Raw genomic sequence first — 20,057 nt, 5'->3', positions numbered from 1 at the left:
TTAACCTATGTCCTGTTGTTAATAAGCTTGCTTTATTTTAATCTAAACCAACTAAATGCTGTGATTTAATTCAAGTAACTGTTAACTCCAGTTAATGTGGCAAGCTGCTGAGTACTGTCTCTTTAAAGGAGCAAACAAACCTTATTTCTCTGAGTAGTCCAAGGGAGGGCTGGACACTTCAGGGCAGATGATTCTGGGGATGTCCTGGACCAGAAGTAGGGGGCATCTTGCCAGGTGTAACCAAAGCTGGGGAAACCAGGGTGGGGCTGCTCTGTTATGGCACACAGACACTCAGGATAACGCATGCTTGTCTGCTGGCTGTTGGTGTCTGGGCTGTGAGTCACAGCAACAGAGCATTTAAGGCACCCGGGGGTATAGGCAGGTGGTGACAACCTCTTACTGGTCTGGATGGCATCCCAAAACGGGAGAACCAGATTCTGTTGTCAGTGACATTAGACTTGTGGAATTCCATTGAAATGACTGAGGGCAGGATTTGGCACATTGCAGTTACATATTCAAAGAAGATCAAAGAAGAAAGAAAAGACACCAATTAGTGCATCCTCTTTGGCTAGGGTCCTGCCGACCAGTGTGCACCCTAGCTAGCTCTTCCTGCTGACAGTGGCACACCTACTAGCCAGCTAGGTGCCTGTGCATACTCTTGAACTGGCAAATTATATTCCCACAGGTCAACACATTAACCAACAGATGCTCTCAAATACTATAGAAAGATCTTGACCTGTTCCCTACAGCTGCTTCCCCCCTTTTACACAGGCTAATCACATGGTAGGATGTAATTTGAACCCAAAGAGAGATAATGGGAAACTGCAACTCCAACATGAGACTGCTCACTTGCAAAGTTCCACAAGGATCAATTCTCTCTCTGGTCCTTCTCAATAGCTACATGCATCCACTAGATGAAGTGGCAAGACAACAAGGATTCAGCAAGACAACAAGACAATATGCAGATGACAACACAGCTTCACCTATCCTCCACCACATATGACCATACCACTACTACCAAGGACGCCCAGTGTCTGGATGAAATCGGTTCTTAGATGAACAAGGTGGCTAACGCTGAACCAGAGCAAGACAGAGGTGATGCTGGTGAGCAGAGGAAAGCACTCTGAAGTGTAAGTAGGCACAGTATAGTCTACTTTGGTTGAGGGTACATAGCCACAATTGGTTGATTCAATCCATAGTTTAGGAGTGCTCCTAGATTCCTCGCTGTTACTAAGCTCCCACATAACAGCATTTTCAAATAACAATTTCTGTCATCTCCAGCTTGTTAGAAGATGGCCCATCTCTGGCTGATGACCTGGCCTTAATTATACATAGCTCTGTTAATTATACATAGCTCTGTTGCCTCCCATCTGGACTATTATGGGTATTTCTTTTCACTTTAGTTAATAGTGTTGAAGTTCTTGCAGGAACTGGCTAAGTTTTAAATGGGCCAACTGCTCCCCTTTACATGCTGTGTACCTCTGAGATGTGGAGCTGATTTGGGGCTTTGAGAATATGAAATCCAGTAACAGGAATACAGGAAATTTTCATCTGTAGTCACTGTTAGCATGCAAATTCTTTCTATGTTCATACATAAATTCACAAACTGTAGGTATAGACTAATAAGATAGTAGCCAGCTGCTCCTTTAAAAGGAAACTTGTCACTAAAATCTCTCACTATTTGTCTTGGACAAATCAAGAAAGAGGGTTCACAAAATGGATTCTCATGACTGGCAATCGGTTAATGGAGAATATAAATTGGTGTCCTTGGATTTAAGTTTCTTCATGGAATTCATACAATTCAAGTAGATAGAAGGAGATAAGGAAAGAGGAAAGTAAGCAAGGGAGAGGGATAATGCAAGGAAAATCATACTCCATCAGTCTCCACATATGGAAATCGCTGTATTGCAAAGGCAGCACAATAAAAGAGAATTGCTTATTCTCAGGTAAGCTAAGAGGATGCATCAGGAGAAAGGCTACAATGATACTAATGGACTGCCACTAAATTGTTGAACTGTATCATTACTGGTGCAGTTGTCAAGAATCAGAGCAAGGCAATCCGAGAACAGCACACAGATTGAAATGGAGAGATATGGGGCATCTAAGGAAGGATGGGAACATAATAAACAGCGACTAACAATTTAGAGGGATTGTGAACTTTTAGGACTTTTTCTTTTTAAAGAATGCTGATATTTGCTGTTGCTTGAGGTAGAATCCTATCACCTCTGACTGATTTTGACATTCTAGGTATAAAATGACTTGAAGGGAAGAAGAAAAGCATGAAGAAAATACATTTCATTTCATGAATAAGAACAAAATCCCATTCCCAGTAACCTTGGCGTTAGCGATGCCCCACTATAAGTCTGTCTTAAGAGATGAACAATCAAAGAGAAAAGATAAGATAATTTAGTTCAGAAACCTGGATAAAATCCCAGCCCAGATGAATTCTGAATTAATATGGACAGAGAGCTAGTAAGGGTTGAATTACTGTATTTTACTGTTTCAGAAGTTTTAAGGGACATTGGCAAGGACGACAAGCCCAATTTTGACCTACTTTTTTTCCTCTTTGTATCTGTACAAAAATCTTGTCGTATTGCCACGAATTTTTTAAGGTATAGATGTTTTCCTGCCATAAACAAATGCCTTAAAGCTCTTTTATTCCTTAAAAAAAAAATCAGTATCGGCAGCCCAACATTCATGAACTGGAACAATGGAAAAAAATCAAAGGCACAATAAATATGTGGAGTCTGCAATGTTAGGGTCTTTCTTCACTTTTTTCTGTTTTATGTAGTAGCTAAATATTCATAACAAAATGTTCCTCGCATAACGCAAACCATAGCAATATTGGTTTAATATCAGATATTAAACTCTCTAGTGTCTGAAGTATAAAAATAAAAGGTATTAGTCTGTCTCCCATCCTGGATAACTGTCAGCCTGAAGGTCCTGCCTCCTCCCTTGCCCTGATGTCACTATTACACTGAAAACTCCCCTATCCCAGGCACAAACAGTCTGAAGATTTCCCCCCACCATTTATACAGTTTTCCCCCCAGCCACAGCAACCATTCTCTTCACCAGAGGAGCTCTAAAGCATCCTCACCACCACAGGGGTATCTGAGTAGGGGTTACATCACTGCGATCATTTCCCCTTCCTGTCGTGGGCATTCATGGGGTAAAATCAAGTGTAAAAGTATAATTAGGCAGGCCAAAATAGAATTTAAAAAGCAACTAACAAAAGACTAACAGCAAAAAGAATTTTAAGTACTTCAGAAGCAGGAACCCTCCTAAAACAATCAGTGAGGCCACTGACGATCAAGATGCTAAATGATAACTCCAGGAAGACAAGGCCATTGGAGAGAAGCTAACTGAATTATTTGATTGGTCTTCACTACAGAGGATGTGACGGAGTTCCCAAAACCTGAGCCAGTCTTTTTAGATGACAAAATCTGAGAAACCATCCGAGATTGAGGGTGAGTAGAGGAGGTTTTGAAACAAATTGATAAATAAAACAGTAATAAGTCACCAGGACCATATGGTTTTCACTCAACAGTTCAAAGGAACTCAAATATGTAATTGGAGAACTATTGACTGTTGTATGTAACCTCGGGCTTAAAACAGCCTCTGTATCAGATGACTGGCAGGTAGCTAATGTAATGCCAATTTTTATAAAAGGCTCCAGAGGCAATCTTGGCAATAACAAGCCAGTAAGCCTAACTTCAGTACCACGTAAATTGGTTGAAACTATAAAGAACAGAATGATCTGACACATAGGTAAACATTATATATTGGGGAAGAGTCAACACGGCTTTTGTAAAGAGAAATCATGCCTCACACTCTATTAGAATTCTCGGCGGGAGTCAAGAAGCATGTGGAAAAAGGTGATATAGTATACTTGGACTTTCAGAAAATCTTTGACAAAGCCTCATCAAAGGCTCTTAAGCAAGGTAATCAGTCATGGGATATGAGGGAAGATCCTCTCATGGATCAGTAACTAGTTAATAGATAGGAAACTAAGGGTAGGAATACATGGTCAGTTTTCAAAATGCAGAGAGGTAGAAAATGCCCCCCCCCAAGGATCTGTACTAGGACCAGTGCTGTTCAGCATATTCATATGTGATTTGAAAAAGAAGGTGAACAGAGATGTGGCAAAATTTGCTGATGACACACTATTACCCAAGAAAGTTATGTCCAAAGCTGACTGCAAAGTGTTACAAAGGAATCCGACTAAACTGGGTGAGAGGGCAACAAAATGGTAGATGAAATTCAGTGCTGATAAGTGCAAAGTAATGTAATGTACATTGGAAGACATAATCCCAACTATACACACAGAATGATAGGGTTTAAATTAGCTCATAGACTTTAAGGTCAGATGGGACCATCATGATCATCTAGTCTGACCTCCTGCATATGCAGGCCACAAAACCTCACCTACACACTTCTGTAATAGAACCCTAACCTCTGGCTAAGTTCCTGAAGTCCTCAAATCATGATTTAAAGACTTCAAGTTACAAAGAGTCCACCATTTATACTAGTTTAAACCTGCAAGTGACCTGTGCCCCATGCTGCAGAGGAAGGCAAAAAACCTGCAGGGTCTCTGCCAATCTGACCCGGGGGAAAATTCCTTCCCAACCCTAAATATGGCAATCAGTTAGACCTTGAGAATGTGGGCAAGACTAACTAGCCAGACACCTGGGAAAGAATTCTCTGTAGTAACCTGGAGTCCTCCGCATCTAGTGTTCCACCAGTCATTAGAGATATCTTATGCTAGCAGTCACAGATTGGCTACATGCTTTGTAGGTAGTCTCATCATACCATAAACTTGTCAAGCTCAGTCTTGAAGCCAGTTTGGTTCCCCGCCCCGCCGTCTGTGCTTCTTGGAAGGCTGTTCCAGAACATCATTCCTCCGATTGTTAGAAATCTTCATCTAATTTCAAGTCTAAACTTGTAGATGGCCAATTTATATCTATTTGTTCTTGTAAACACATTGGTGCTTAACTTAAAGTAACTTCTCTCCTTTCAATAGCCAAGAGAAACTGGAACATGTTTGAATTGCAGCCCTGGGCTCGAAGGGGTCCCCTTGATTCAAGTTTATTAAAACCCAGGAAATTTGTACTGCTCTGGTACAACCCAGGATGTTCATTAAAGTTATCCCACGCTGCACTAAACAAGGTGGATTGGTTTAAATCAAAGCTTTTTAAATCACTGGTTTTAATCATGATTTAAAATCAGCAAGCAGGAAATCTTGATTTAAATAATTGATTTTAATCTTGTTTTGCATTGTATTTTTTAGTTATTTTCCTAAAGATGAATTCTCATTGACTGATAATTTAAATATCTTGATTTGCAACTATACACTATAGCTATACACACTTATATTAGCAATTAAAGTTTAACTCACATTTATTCAGATTCTTAATTTTTTATATTTTATATGTTAGAAAATTCTGAATAATGTATTTCTTATTTACTGGATGATTGTTTTTGTCTAGCTGTATGTGGATAGAATTTAAATCTCAATAAAAAGTGAACAGAAACAGCATTTCAATGTTTTGATTAGTTAAATAAAACTACCTTAAAAGTACTGGATATATTTTAAACAGTTTATCAAAACGTGTTTTGCATATTAAGCAAACTGAATTATTAAACCAAGTAAGAAAAACCTGTAGTTAGTGAACTGACTTGATTGTCTCTTGGTCACCATGTCCTTCATGATTTTTGAACTAGTAAATCTCATTCTCTCACACCTGTTTTTTATTCAGAGATTGGAAGAGAAAATCATTCCTGCTTTTTCAACTCCTAATTGGTTTCTTAACTTTGAATGAACTAATAATTGAGCTGAACTAGTAGAATACACTGAAATAAATATTTTCTCTGAATCTGCAGAAGAGGTTACTGATGTCAAAAGCTGATTTAGCATTTCAATAAATCCCAGTTCCAGGTTGCTAAGCCAGTGACTACCACCAGTCCATTGGTTTGACCTTTTTTTAGAGCTTGGCAGAAAACACATAATGCTTAGTACGTACTACTTTTTTTATTAATTATATTCATTGTAATAGATGATAGTAAAGTTTAGGCCTTAGCATAGGTTGCCATAATTTCAAATTTAATTATAAATAAGTTTGCTTTTAAAAATAATCCTGCATTTAATTTTTTTATTTCAATTACTAATATTATTATTATTATTTAAATCACCAATTTTTTCCACCCTGGCCCTCAGGGTAGTTAAGTAATGAAGGTGAGACCAGGCTTTCTGTGAAGTAAGCCTATTCTTATATGCATCTATATTTTCCCTTCAGTGATGTGCACAGAGGAGAAAATATAACAAAATGAAAACATGTAAAGATGCAAGGGAGAAAATCTAAACCAGAAAATGGAGACGAAAGGAAGAAGTGGATACAGAAGACAAGCAGAAACACAAGGAGGAAAGAAAGAAAAATAACCAAATAGAAGAAAGAGAAGAAGGAGAAATAGGAAGCCCTATATCCAGAAGAACTAAACTGAGGCTGAAATCAAATTGCTGGAGATAAAGGTAGGAAAATAGGGTAGGGAGAGAAGTTTTCAAAACAGAAAAAAAGAAGGAAAGAATGACTCATATTTAAGTGGGCTCACATTTGTTTTTACAACACTTAGTTTTCAAAGTTGATTTAAAGAGCAGGTGATGCCTCCTCGATTAGGCCAAGCAAATACAGCAAAAATTATTCAAGAATATTCTTGTGAATAAAACCTACCAATTCGCTTTGTCACTATTCATAACCCCCTTTTTCGTAAACATTTGGATGAGAGAGCTTTTATTCACAAGAATGTTTATGGAAACAAAAAATGTCATGAACATTCGCAGGAATAAATATTCCAAAGAATGCTCACACAGGAAGTACTTTATTGGCCATTTGGAATGATTCATACAATAGGTTAGTTGAACAGTTATAAAAGTTTGTAAATAATTTGTGAACAGGAAAGGGAAAACAACTCTGCAAATATATCCTAAATTGCTACAATTTTTTCCTCCTAAAGAAATCCATATGAAAACAAGATTTTTATTTATGAGTTCATATGCTCTTGCTGCTGTTTACCTACTTGAAATGATAATCCTTCAATTCATGACTTCATAACCTTTTCCACAGCAAACAATTGTAATGTCACAAACAGAGGATTCTATTTCAGGTTAGAAATGAACATCATGAGAAGATGAGCCCGTAAGAAAAAAAATCCTATTTTCATGACACCATCTCACACAAGATGAAGATAGAACAAAGCAACAAAAATAAAGAAAATATGTAATACAAAAAAAGCAGAATTGATTCTCCATAGAATGGCTTTCAGTCTTCTCAGTGTGGCTTTAGCAGCACTTCAAGGCTTTTTAGATCAGTATTTTAGGAGCCAACTGGTTTTGTTCTTTTTTTGGAGCTCATCAGCTGCAGATAACTGTCTAAACAACGTTTTAATCAGAGAACTTTTAAATCACAGTAAAATATTTCTGTATCAGAATGCTTTCAGATGCCACTAAAAGGTGTCCTATCCATATCATAAACCTATTTTGTAAGTTATGTATGATATTCACTTTCTATGACAGCAATTGCCACTAGTATACTAGATTTTCAGTATAAAAGATAGTTATATGGGGCTTAACCCTGCAAAGCTTAGTTACAGAAGTTAACATAGTTATTGACACTAGTGGTCCCACTGAAGTCAGTGGCTCTCTTCAGGTGGGTAGGGACTACTCAGACAAGTAATAGTTTACAGCTTTTGGCCCCTGCTGTGAGGTTTTTTTGTTTTTACTTTTATATGCTCTATTCTGTACTCAAAAACGGTAATATAGATGTGAAAAGCGGAGAAAGCATAACTAAGGCCCTATCTGAATCGCAGCACGATTGTCAAATAATTGCGGCTGAATTTCAGACAAGACATGAAAAATCATGGAAAAGTAATAAGGAACCTATATTAATTGCAGTCATTTGGAAAAGCCAGTGAAGACCTATTTGATTAAGAAAAATTTGCTATAATAATATAAACACTCAAGTATTATGTTATGCCTGCTATTTTTTTTTTATAACCAGACATTGTGCTGCAACTATATTAGTCATTAATGCACGAAACTGATAGTCCAAGCCCCAGTCACTGTCAATTTGGATAAATGGGTTTCTACTGTACTAATGGGGAAAAGGTGTGTGGTGCACACCTGAAAATGTATGCAAAATTGTGGACTGTTCAAAATAAGCTAATTAAAATAAAAATTGTGGTGGAAACCTAATATTGTGGGATCCACAATTTCCACAATATCGCAAATTAAGTGGGGCCTTAAGCATTACATATCTCCCACTTACAATGCATACAAAAAAGAGCTCTGTGCATGCACAAGCATATCCAGGTCTTTCGAGTTTGTTCCTGAGCTCTAAGATCACCAATGCTATGAAACAGCAGTATTATTAACATGCTAATCTCATTATGCTACTTTCAGAATTCTCAAATCCAGCTCTGGTACAGGATACCTATCTGAATTGCAGCAAGTTTTATTAAGGCCATGCTATATGGCATATACAATGACAGAATATGTACAATGGTGTAATAATTTTAATACTGTTTTGAGATATTTTAAATTTTCAGAATATTATGGAATGCAATGTGGTTGTAATTAATCATAACTAGTCCCTGAGCAGCAGGATGCTTACTGAATACAGAGGGAGTGTCTCAAGGGGCTTATCCCACTGAAGATGAGAATTTCAGATAAATTAAAAACACCATATTCTAGGAAATCATCAGCTTCGTTTCCAGAGTACATATCATTTACCCCACATCCCCATGCATATTTTTCTGATAGCTCTAGGTAACTATATGTCCCCTATTACTAGAGTAAATGAGCATCTTCTATTCCCCCTATAGCATACAGATCCCATGGCTCTCTGTAACATTCTTGCAAAAAAGGGTGATTTTATAATTAAAATCTTTACTTGGTCTAATGATTGGTGAAAAGGGTGATCCTTACATGGTGTGAAACATTTAGGGGACACTGGTAAGATACAAATCATATCCAATAACAATGGGTCATATTGTTACCTCCACTTCTATGTACAGAGATGAAAGGTGTTCAGAATACTGGGCAACAGTGACTGGAAAACACATGAAGTTGGGAGAGGAGCCATGGTAACATCATTCCCCCAAAAAGAAAAGGAGTACTTGTGGCACCTTAGAGACTAACCAATTTATTTGAGCATAAGCTTTCGTGAGCTACAGCTCACTTCATTGGATGCATACTGTGGAAAGTGTAGAAGATTTTTTTATACACACAAAGCATGAAAAAATACCTCCCCCCACCCCATTCTCCTGCTGGTAATAGCTTATCTAAAGTGATCACTCTCCTTACAATGTGTATGATAATCAAGTTGGGCCATTTCCAGCACAAATCCAGGTTTTCTGGATGTGTGAGTGACCCAACACTCTCACAAATCTTGGGAGACAGGCCAGTCCTTGCCTACAGACAGCCCCCCAACCTGAAGCAAATACTCACCAGCAACCACGTACCACACAACAGAACCACTAACCCAGGAACCTATCCTTGCAACAAAGCCCGTTGCCAACTGTGCCCACATATCTATTCAGGGGACACCATCACAGGGCCTAATAACATCAGCCACACTATCAGAGGCTCGTTCACCTGCACATCCACCAATGTGATATATGCCATCATGTGCCAGCAATGCCCCTCCGCCATGTACATTGGTCAAACTGGACAGTCTCTACGTAAAAGAATAAATGGACACAAATCAGATGTCAAGAATTATAACATTCATAAACCAGTTGGAGAACACTTCAATCTCTCTGGTCACGCGATTACAGAGATGAAAGTTGTGATATTACAACAGAAAAACTTCAAATCCAGACTCCAGCGAGAGACTGCTGAATTGGAATTCATTTGCAAATTGGATACAATTAACTTAGGCTTGAATAGAGACTGGGAGAGGCTAAGTCATTATGCAAGGTAACCTATTTCCCCTTGTTTTTTCCTACCCCCCCCCCCAGACGTTCTTGTTAAACCCTGGATTTGTGCTGGAAATGGCCCACCTTGATCATCATACACATTGTAAGGAGAGTGGTCACTTTAGATAAGCTATTACAAGCAGGAGAGTGGGTTTGTGGGGGTGGGGGGGTGAGAAAACCTGGATTTTGCTGGAAATGGCCCAACTTGATTATCATACACATTGTAAGTAGAGTGATCACTTTAAATAAGTTATTACCAGCAGGAGAGTGGGGTGGGGGGAGGTATTTTTTCATGCTTTGTGTGTATAAAAAGATCTTCTACACTTTCCACAGTATGCATCCGATGAAGTGAGCTGTAGCTCATGAAAGCTTATGCTCAAATAAATTGGTTAGTCTCTAAGGTGCCACAAGTACTCCTTTTCTTTTTGCGAATACAGACTAACACGGCTGTTACTCTGAAACCTATCATTCCCCCAGGCTCCATGTGTTATGTGGATAAGGCTGGACAGGGTGGGTGAGGAGCCTGGGGAAGGTCACTCTACATGGCATCATCCCATGGCAGACTCTCACCATGCTGTAAGTTTTAAAATTCCCTCAGAGGGGAAAGTAAAGTTCAAGGAGTGGTTTGGTGGGAGCAGGAGGACATAACACAGAGGGGCTGGTCTTCTGTATGGATACCATGGCTTAACCCTCTGAGGATAGCCTAGGAACCTTGCAATTTCCCTGCACTTTCTGGATATCCATACTTCAGAGAAACAAACCCCTCTGCCCAATATTTGGTTAGGAAAATTCTTCTCCTTAAACCACATGATATATTGGAAACTCAGTGAGGGGAATTTATATTTTCCTGCTCTTGTCATGGATTTTTCTACAGGAGAGTCCAATCCAGTCCGTTGTAACAGATGGAGACAAACACCTTAACTCCCATTCAAGTCAATAGGAGTTACTGGATGTGAAATCATTCAGTGGTATAAGCCCCTTGAGACACTCCCTCTGTGTTCAGTAAGCATCCTGCTGCTCAGGGACTAGTTATGATTAATTACAACCACATTGCAATCAGGAAGGCTAAATCACACCTGGAGTTACAGCTAGCGAGAGATGTTAAGAGTAACAAGAAGGGTTTCTTCAGGTATGTTGGGAACAAGAAGAAAGCCAAGGAAAGTGTGGGCCCCTTACTGAATGAGGGAGGCAACCTAGTGACAGAGGATGTGGAAAAAGCTAACGTACTCAATGCTTTTTTTGCCTCTGTCTTCACGAACAAGGTCAGCTCCCAGACTACTGCACTGGGCAGCACAGCATGGGGAGGAGGTGGCCAGCCCTCTGTGAAGAAAGAAGTGGTTCGGGACTATTTAGAAAAGCTGAACGTGCACAAGTCCATGGGGCCGGATGCGTTGCATCCCAGAGTGCTAAAGGAATTGGCGGATGTGATTGCAGAGCCACTGGCCATTATCTTTGAAAACTCATGGCGATCAGGGGAAGTCCCGGAAGACTGGAAAAAGGCTAATGTAGTGCCAATCTTTAAAAAAGGGAAGAAGAAGGATCCTGGGAACTACAGGCCAGTCAGCCTCACCTCAGTCCCCGGAAAAATCATGGAGCATGTCCTCAAGGAATCAATTCTGAAGCACTTAGAGGAGAGGAAAGTGATCAGGAACAGTCAGCATGGATTCACCAAGGGAAAGTCATGCCTGACTAATCTAATTGCCTTCTATGATGAGATAACTGGTTCTGTGGATGAAGGGAAAGCAGTGGACGTGTTAGTCCTTGATTTTAGCAAAGCTTTTGACACGTTCTCCCACAGTATTCTTGTCAGCAAGTTAAAGAAGTATGGGCTGGATGGATGCATTACAAGGTGGGTAGAAAGTTGGCTAGATTGTCGGGCTCAATGGGTAGTGATCAATGGCTCCATGTCTAGTTGGCAGCCGGTATCAAGTGGATGCCCCAAGGGTCAGTCTTGGGTCCGGTTTTGTTCAATACCTTCATAAATGATCTGGAGGATGGATTGCAACCTCAGCAAGTTTGTGGATGACACTAAACTGGGAGGAGTGGTAGATAAGCTGGAGGTTAGGGATAGGATACAGAGGGACCTAGACAAATTGGAGGATTGGGCCAAAAGAAATCTGATGAGGTTCAACAAGGACAAGTGCAGAGTCCTGCACTTAGGACGGAAGAATCCAATGCACCGCTATAGACTAGGGATCGAATGGCTAGGTAGCAGTTCTGCAGAGAAGGACCTAGGGGTGACAGTGGACGAGAAGCTGGATATGAGTCAACAGTATGCCCTTGTTGCCAAGAAGGCCAATGGCATTTTGGGGTGTGTAAGTAGGGGCATTGCCAGCAGATCGAGGGACGTGATCGTTCCCCTCTATTCGACATTGGTGAGGCCTCATCTGGAGTACTGTGTCCAGTTTTGGACCCCACACTACAAGAAGGATGTGGAAAAATTGGAAAGAGTACAGCAAAGGGCAACAAAAATGATTATGGGTCTGTAACACATGACTTATGAGGAGAGGCTGAGGGAACTGGAATTGTTTAGTCTACGGAAGAGAAGAATGAGGGGGGATTTGATAGCTGCTTTCAACTACCTGAAAGGTGGATCCAAAGAGGATGGATCTAGACTATTCTCAGTGATAGCAGATGACAGGACAAGGAGTAATGGTCTCAAGTTGCAGTGGGGTAGGTTTAGGTTGGATATTAGGAAAAACTTTTTCACTAGGAGGGTGGTGAAACACTGGAATGCGTTACCTAGGGAGGTGGTGGAATCCCCTTCCTTAGAAGTTTTTAAGGTCAGGCTTGACAAAGCCCTGGCTGGGATGATTTAGTTGGGGATTGGTCCTGCTCTGGGCAGGGGGTTGGACTAGATGACCTCCAGAGGTCCCTTCCAACTCTGATATTCTATGATGCTCAGCACTTTTTAAATTCAGGCCACTTATTTGTGTGTCTAAATATGGTCTTAATGACCTATCTTTAGGCACCTAGGTGTGAAAATCTTAGCCATATTTACCCATTTATGCAAGTGTGAATTTTTATATTTTTATTTATTCAGCTTGCATAGTGAAAGTAGACTAGTCAGCTTCTACTCAGCGTCACTTTCTGGTTTTCATGCATTAGCAGAAAGCCAGGATAATTTTCTGTTTCCAACATTATAAGGAACAATTTTAAATCCCTCAAACGGTTTCAATAAATTATAGTCATGAAAACACACTAATTTATATTTGATTTTGTAAATTCCCTTAAACACTCATCAAAATTAGAGTTGAGGCCTATAACCATTCCAGTGTTCTTCTTTATTTCAGCAAGCCTAACACTGCACTGCTGTCCCCCCTGTATTGATCATGTACATTATGTAAAAATGACTAAGCGCTGATAGTCTGAACAGCTAGGCTACAGCCAAATTTGTTCTGAACTAGTCAAATTCAGGTCTTGAGGTGCAGAATTGGTCTCCACCCTCCACTTTTCTTGGGGTTGAGGAAGTACCAGGAATAAAATCCTCTCTCTTCAAAGTTTGGTGGAACAGGTCCAGTGTCCCCTAGGGTTAGAAGGGATTGTACCTCCTGTCTTAGGAGACCTTTGTGAGAAGAATCACTGAAAAGGGACAGGGAGGGAGGGTAAACATCTTGAAGTACAACTAATCACTTGCAGATATATACAATCAGGTGAAACATGCTGTGTGTTAGACTGTTGCTCTTTTAATAAATATGAGTGCAAGTTATCCTAAAAATACTCACTGTTCATGCTCCATTAAGCAAGCAGCTACACAAATGAGCACAGCCTTGCACCAAAGTAAGACTGCTATCATTACCTGTACTGTGTCCAGGAGTTGACAAAAGCCACTATAAAGATAAAATGAACACTGCTGAATGCAGTGGCGGATTTAGAGTTAGCGCAGCTTCATTTTTGAGGCCCCCCCTAGAGATCCAGCCAAGAAAAAGAACATTCTGTCTTATCGCCCCCATTTTTCATTCTTTTTTTCTTCATCCACCTCCTATATTATAAATAATAGGAAATAAATGAAAATAAAGTGAGGTACTTTGATTGTTTTTGTAATCTAACTTTTTTTCCATAGACCACTTGAAAATTGCTGAGGGTCTCAAGGGAGCATTTAATGATCTTTCCAAATGTTCTTTGTACCATTAGCTAAATATTGTAAAGTGCTTTGGATAAGAGCGCTTTATGAAAAAACCTTAATAACCTTTCCTTGGTCCACCTGAATGGAGTTTTCGGAGCACAGTTTGAGAACTTCTGGTCTAGATGAAAGCTTGTATTTGCATTATGCTAACTTGAAAAATGTGTAAAAATAAAAAGCATAGATGACTCATGAATGGAAAAAATAGAAGTTAACTTCCTCTAAGAAACTTATTCAATCTGAAAAAAATATATTTATTTAGATAATTTTGTAAAGAAAAAGTGTAAGAAAAAAAGCTAAGTCATCGCAAGTAATATTTTGTAAAAAGGCACTTTCCATTGTCAATATTGCCGAACTTGTCAAATGTTCCTAACTCATCATATTTCACAAATAAATTTTAATTCGTTTCAATACAGAAAAAGAATGCTCAGCAGAAACATTTGTGACAGGTACTGTTAAAAATATTTTCAGAATGGTTTCCACATTTGGAAAGATTGCCTGCAAACCATCACATACAAGTCTATACAAATTAACTGCTAATCTTGAAGCACAGACCTCATAATTTTCAATAAAATGAATGAAATGTTTCACTTCATCTTCAAAAAGATGTGTGTCTGTGTCCTCTAGGTAGAATTCACTAAATTTCTTACTGGCTTTTAGCATTTTCGTCCATACTTCTATCAAAAAACATGCAAAATAAATCAGTTTTCTTTAGAGATTCACCTCTACTCTGCAATTGCACAATTATTGAGTCACAAACAACACGGACGGTCTCAACGGTGATCACAGAATCATAGAAGATTAGGATTGGAAGAGACCTCAGGAGGTCATTTAGTCCAACCCCCTGCTCAAAGCAGGACCAACGCCAGAAAGGGCTTTGTCAAGCCGGTCCTTAAAAACCTTTAATGATAGAGATTCCACCACCTCCCTAGGTAACCCATTCCAGTGCTTCACCACCCTCCTCCTCCTCTTTCCCTTTTAAACTGATTTCATTGTCTCTCACTACATCGAATATTAACTTCCTGCTTTTTTTACGCTTCTTATCAGATATATCGGAGGAACCTATATTTTCTGTTAATGTTAGTGCCTCTGCTTCCATGGAGCTATAGTCATTTCAAACTTCCATAACAAAACTTTTCACTGAGGCTAACAATTGTGCAGTATTCAATAAATTTGTATCGATCTTTTGCAACGATTTGCTGATGGCATTAATTCTTTGAAGTAAACGGTTCAACAAAAGAGTAAAACCAGCAATATCATACTTTTCAAACTTTTCTGCTAAGGATTTTGCTTCCGTTTTTGCATGGTTTTTTTTTTCAGAATTTGATGTGGCAATGTCTAATAAGGTTTTCTTTATATCATCCTAGTTCATTTTCAAAGCCAAAACAGCATCTGAACGAGCAGACCACCTGATATCACAAATTCTTTTGACTGTCAAATGTTTTTCATTTGCCTGCTCCAAGCATCATTGTAGCATACTCCACCAATGTGTGGAAACTGAAAAAAAGGCATACACGTTTTGAACAACGTGAAAAACGTGTGTAGCTCCCTCACAAGATGTGGCTGCAGTGTTGCAGATTAAATTTAAGGAATGGCTGGAACATGGTATGAATAAAGCAGAGGGGCTTCCATTGTTCAGTCTTTCTGTAGACCTGAATATTTTCCTGCCATATTTGTGGTGTTATCAAAGCTCTGCCCATGACAATTTTTGATATCCAACCCTAAGTTTGCAATGATTTCCAAAACAGATGTCTCTAGACATTCAAAAGTGTGGGACTTTAGCTGGCCAAAACAAAGAAATTGCTCTACAACTTCACAATTGCCGGTCACATATCTTAAAATTAATGTTAATTGGTCTACATGACTCACATCTGGTGTTGAATCGACTATTATGGAATAATACTTGGCATTCTTTACTTCATCAGTGGATTGGTTTCTGAGCCTCTTTGCCATTATAATGATGAATTCATTGTAGGTTTGGTGTTTTTAAAAGTTGGTCTTCCCTGAGCCACAATACTGAATTTTTCAAATGGTCTTTGAGAAAATCATCAAATTCACTAAAATATTCAAGGCAGGTTAAAAAATTACCTTTTCTATTTGACAGTGATGACTCATCATGTCCTCTTAGAGGTAGTCCCAAAGAAGACAGTAGTTTGACTGTGGCAACATGTCTCAGCACTTTCCTCCAATAAGAACGCTCCGTTTCAAAGTGAGCCAATAAACAATCAATTCTTCCAGATAATTTACACCTTTGAGCAAATTTACACATAGCATTAATATGAGCTTTGGAAGTTTCATGATCAGCAATATGTTGCACCACTTCTCCAATTAGAGTGCCCATCAACGAATGTTTGTTTTCCTTTACTATGGTCAGGGAAAAATTTGCAAACATAACAGTAGACTGCCTTAGTGGCTTCAGAAAAAAATCAACCAAATTCTCATTTCTGTCATCATTTTTCTTCATCCTCAGAAAATGTGACTCATAAAGACCTCTAAATTGCTTTCCTCTTGCAACCTCATACTTTTTTCTCAAATTTTCCATATTACCTACATTTTTCGGTTTATTTACTAAGAAATATTCTATCATATCCAGTGAAATAGTTTTTGGCCATAATGCAATGTCTTCAGGGTAGGTTTCTTCCCTTACTTTGACAAAATTGCCAATATTTTGTACTTCCATTGTCACTTCAGAGTCCATTTGTTCAACTTTTGCAGTCATTGTGGTATCCCCACAACTCAGTAAGTGAAGAGAAATTCAGATGTTTCCTCATCCATACTTTTTGATGAACGTCCACTATTCAATACTTCAAGCTTTTTAAAATAAGATGACAAACTGTCTTTTTGCTTCACTTTGTCTTCTTGCCTTGCCTTAAATTTTTTGCATTTTTGACTGCCAGACTCAAGTATCGCTTCATTATTGCTAAAAAAAACCTGACCTTGATTTTAGGCAGATTAAAAATGTCTGAAAGAGCAGGGACATAGACACGGGTGGGCCGTGGACCACCCAATTAGGTTTAACACAGTTAATCCCGCATTTTTACCAGGCTCCGTAAAAAATCAGATGCCTTAGTTACCATAAATCCAACTTATGCAGGGCTCAGAGAGCCTTAGAAACTTTCCGAAAAGACCTAAAATATTTTTGTATACCTAAATATATCCTGATTTGAGAGAGATGATATCCCATCCACGTTTAGAAGTCGGTGCTGTTACCATTGAAAAGCTAGGAATCTCCTCTTTCCAATGAATAAAGCTCCCATTTCTAGCCCGGCAGTTCCTTGAGATATGAGATTTTTAGAACTGTGACATTTATATGTACAGAAAAGCTACCACTAGTGCAGGACTGACTCTTGCCCATCTTAGGATTTGGACAGAAGTAGTTTGGGTTTGTTTTATTAAAGGGGAGAGGTGCAGGGGAGAGATTCCACATTTGGGAGAACCTGTTTTTCTGACAGATTAATTTTTTTTAAATGGTAGGCTTTTGAAGATGCTCAGGTGTCTGCAATGTTATACTAAGTCCCAGGGAGATGGACAGTGAGCAGAGGGCTGGTGTAATGGTCAAAGATGTATGACAAATGAACTGATATGACTGCAGGAACGTACTTGTAGAACTTCAACTACATGTATTTAGCTTTCAGTAAAATCTGATGACAGTAACCTCTAACTAATAACACATTAAGACCTACAGCGTAGTTTCAATAGAAAACCCAGATTGAAGCAGACATAGCAAAGTCTATGTAGTACTAAGGAATGCAACCTATCAATACAATTCCAACATGTTGCATTACAACACACTATATTGCTGAAGTCTGTTAGAACCAGTTTGAAATGTTCACCCCTTGTTGATAAAGAAATGACTTGACAGCATGGGCTTCCAATATATAGTATAGTGCCATAGCAGGGTTTAACTTTCAATCCTTTCCCAGAAATGACACACTTCACCAAAATAGGATGAATACCAGCACGATGGCATAGCTAAGTCGAGTACAAATTTCACCGTCAGAAATATGAGTACTGGGAGAAGGGGGGTGGGAGGGAAAGACACATGCCACAAACTCTTTCAAAACCCATTAACAGCACACAGCATATACAAAACACACCGAAAAAATTCCTAGGATTAGAACAACATTAATGCAGAAAAAGAAAGTTTTGAGTTGATAAGACAACCCAACAACCCAAATGCAATATTTAATTTCTTTAAAGCAATTGAATATTTAATTACAAAGCTAACAGCACAATTGTCTGCCCACAACCACAAAACTCCCTCAGAAGAAAATGCAAATGACATTTCTTTGACTTTCCCTGTGTTTAACTGTTAAAGAGAAGATTATTTTTTTTGTTGGGGCATCTGTTGTGTTGCTATCAACCTATGAAACCCAGAAACATCACTGTGTTGCTACACCATATTCTTTCAGAATTTGTATTCTTGATGAAAATTTAAACAAAGAAGATTTTCCACTATAGTTTTGATTTAGTGCTAAATATGAAACCTTTAACCTACTAAATATTTAGTATTCAAAAGCACATATGAACAGGTCTAAAAACTTGGAGTCTTCCCTTAGCCATTATGGTAAATACTGCATAGGTAGAAGTACCATTCTCAATTCCAGTCCAGCAGTACAAAGGAGATTTTTACACAAATCAATAATACAGACTGTAGCCAGACTTTAAAAAATGTAAATACCTCTTTCAAACAAAGTCCGTTCTAACAGATGGTCCCATTACAACAGCAACACAGCACCTGGTGATAAGCTTTGGAAAGGCAAGGCAAACCTTGAGGGAGGCACAAGAGTTCTTCACATAGCAAGAGGATTAAATATTAAGCCTTGCAGTAGTTTAAAAAGTATGTATTTGGAATAGGGTTATATACTTAAAACAGCTATATTGCTGTCTTGGTTTCTATTAGTTTGTGGGGGCTAGAGAGGACAGAAAGATTTCAGTATATTTTTCAGAACTATTCAAAATTAAGTAAATCATTGCTTAATACATAAGAGCACAGAGTTGATGGGAGAAATCGTCTGGCCCAGCTAATCTGTGCTTTTGTGTACAACTGCTGGGGGGCCAAGTGGTTTTAAATCAATGCTGTATTCCCCAAAACCCAGGACTGTTAGATACTGGGATGGGCTACAACATAAAATAGAACTGCCTGTGGTCATTCTAATAGCTTGCGCTGAGGCGATGCAGTGATATCCTGACCATGCCCCCTTCTGTCTCGTCACACCCACTATGTCAGAGGTAGGCTGACGTGGTAGATGACCTGTCTATGCCCCTGAAGAATACCCTTACACCAGGGGAATCAACTAACTGCATATGCGGCTCTATATGGCCACTTTACACTGGCAGACTAGTGCAAAGCAGCTGCAGCAGGGCCATGAATCTGGCCCATAATGTAGAAACTTATGGTACTTCCAAGTCTTTGTAGATTTTTTTTTTAAATAAGATTTTGTTACAATTCTCAGAATGATGGGATGAAAGATTAATAACAAAAAGTCCCTTTGAAATATTCCTTTCTAAACTCTGATTTTTGCTATTTTTTTAAAAAATACATTCCAAAGTGTTTGTCAACACTCTAAAGCAACATTTACATTTATAAAGTAATATTTTAGATTTTTTTAAAGGTTTCCACCATGCCATCCTTACCTATGCAGCTTATCCTCCAGCATCTCCATGAATTTCACGGCATTTTCCTTCACATTTGTCTCTGCAAAATAAAAGTCAAAGTTAGGGAGTGCTGTAGCTATTTAATTTTAACTTGTCTACTCTTATTATTTACTAAGGAATCAAGATGAAGAGGTAAAATACATAGATTTATTAGTGAAAAATTTCTCTTGATTTTTTAACTTCTTTTACGTCCCATCCCTTACACACTATATTATACACGTATCAATTTGAAGGTGAATTCTACTAGTTTTTTCATATTAAAATTAGAATCTGAATGTTTACCCTTACCTTAAAGTCTAAAGCACAT

General features: G+C 38.7%; 1 protein-coding gene and 1 long non-coding RNA gene across 4 annotated transcripts in view; one reads left to right on the top strand and one right to left on the bottom strand.

Moving 5' to 3' along the window:
• Positions 1–11,372, top strand: part of LOC311518383 — a 78,120-nt gene extending 66,748 nt beyond the window's left edge. Inside the window, exons 4-5 of the long non-coding RNA XR_014710970.1 lie at positions 6,294–6,526; positions 11,232–11,372. This is a non-coding gene — a long non-coding RNA (uncharacterized lncRNA). The remainder of the gene's footprint in view (positions 1–6,293; positions 6,527–11,231) is intronic.
• DISC1 (DISC1 scaffold protein) overlaps positions 1–20,057 on the bottom strand; it is a 363,689-nt gene that overhangs the window by 48,595 nt on the left and 295,037 nt on the right. For all 3 annotated transcript variants that reach the window (XR_014710969.1, XM_084624148.1, XM_084624149.1), the window contains exon 10: positions 19,730–19,790. Coding sequence is in view for 2 of the 3 variants with exons in the window: in XM_084624148.1 (XP_084480274.1) it covers positions 19,730–19,790 (61 nt within the window). In the remaining variant the exon portion in view is untranslated. The remainder of the gene's footprint in view (positions 1–19,729; positions 19,791–20,057) is intronic.

The sequence above is a fragment of the Lepidochelys olivacea genome (assembly GCF_965140295.1).
Source record: "Lepidochelys olivacea isolate rLepOli2 genome assembly, chromosome: 3".
NCBI lineage: Eukaryota > Metazoa > Chordata > Testudines > Cheloniidae > Lepidochelys > Lepidochelys olivacea.
This window is presented reverse-complemented; position numbering and strand designations above follow the sequence as displayed.